Consider the following 267-nt stretch of genomic DNA (forward strand, 5'->3'; position numbering starts at 1 on the left):
GAATTGCTGTCTTACCCGTCCTTTTAAAATCAGCGCAGAGCTTCAGCCGCTTGCGGATGCTGCTCTCGGAGTGGGAGGGGAAAGCCTTCTTGATATCCTCCATGCGGATCCTCCGTGGCCGGTCTTTGCTTTTCCAAAAAAGGCGATAAATAAAAACCTTGGAAACGGGCAAAACGGAAAACGTTACAAATGTTCATCATCCGAGTACTAAACACACCCGGGGTGTGACAGGCCACACACAGCCGTGTCCCATCACAGACAGGCCAC

General features: G+C 51.3%; 1 protein-coding gene across 1 annotated transcript in view; it reads right to left on the reverse strand.

Moving 5' to 3' along the window:
- Positions 1-157, reverse strand: part of LOC108803805 (transcription initiation factor TFIID subunit 1-like) — a gene marked incomplete at both ends in the record, with an annotated part of 19,403 nt that extends 19,246 nt beyond the window's left edge. The window contains one exon of the mRNA XM_018575604.1: positions 16-157. Within this exon, the coding sequence (XP_018431106.1) occupies positions 16-157 (142 nt within the window). The remainder of the gene's footprint in view (positions 1-15) is intronic.
- Between the last annotated feature and the right edge of the window lie 110 nt (positions 158-267).

This window comes from Nanorana parkeri, unplaced genomic scaffold (assembly GCF_000935625.1).
Source record: "Nanorana parkeri isolate BGI_ZX_2015 unplaced genomic scaffold, ASM93562v1 scaffold4245, whole genome shotgun sequence".
Classification (NCBI taxonomy): Eukaryota; Metazoa; Chordata; class Amphibia; order Anura; family Dicroglossidae; genus Nanorana; species Nanorana parkeri.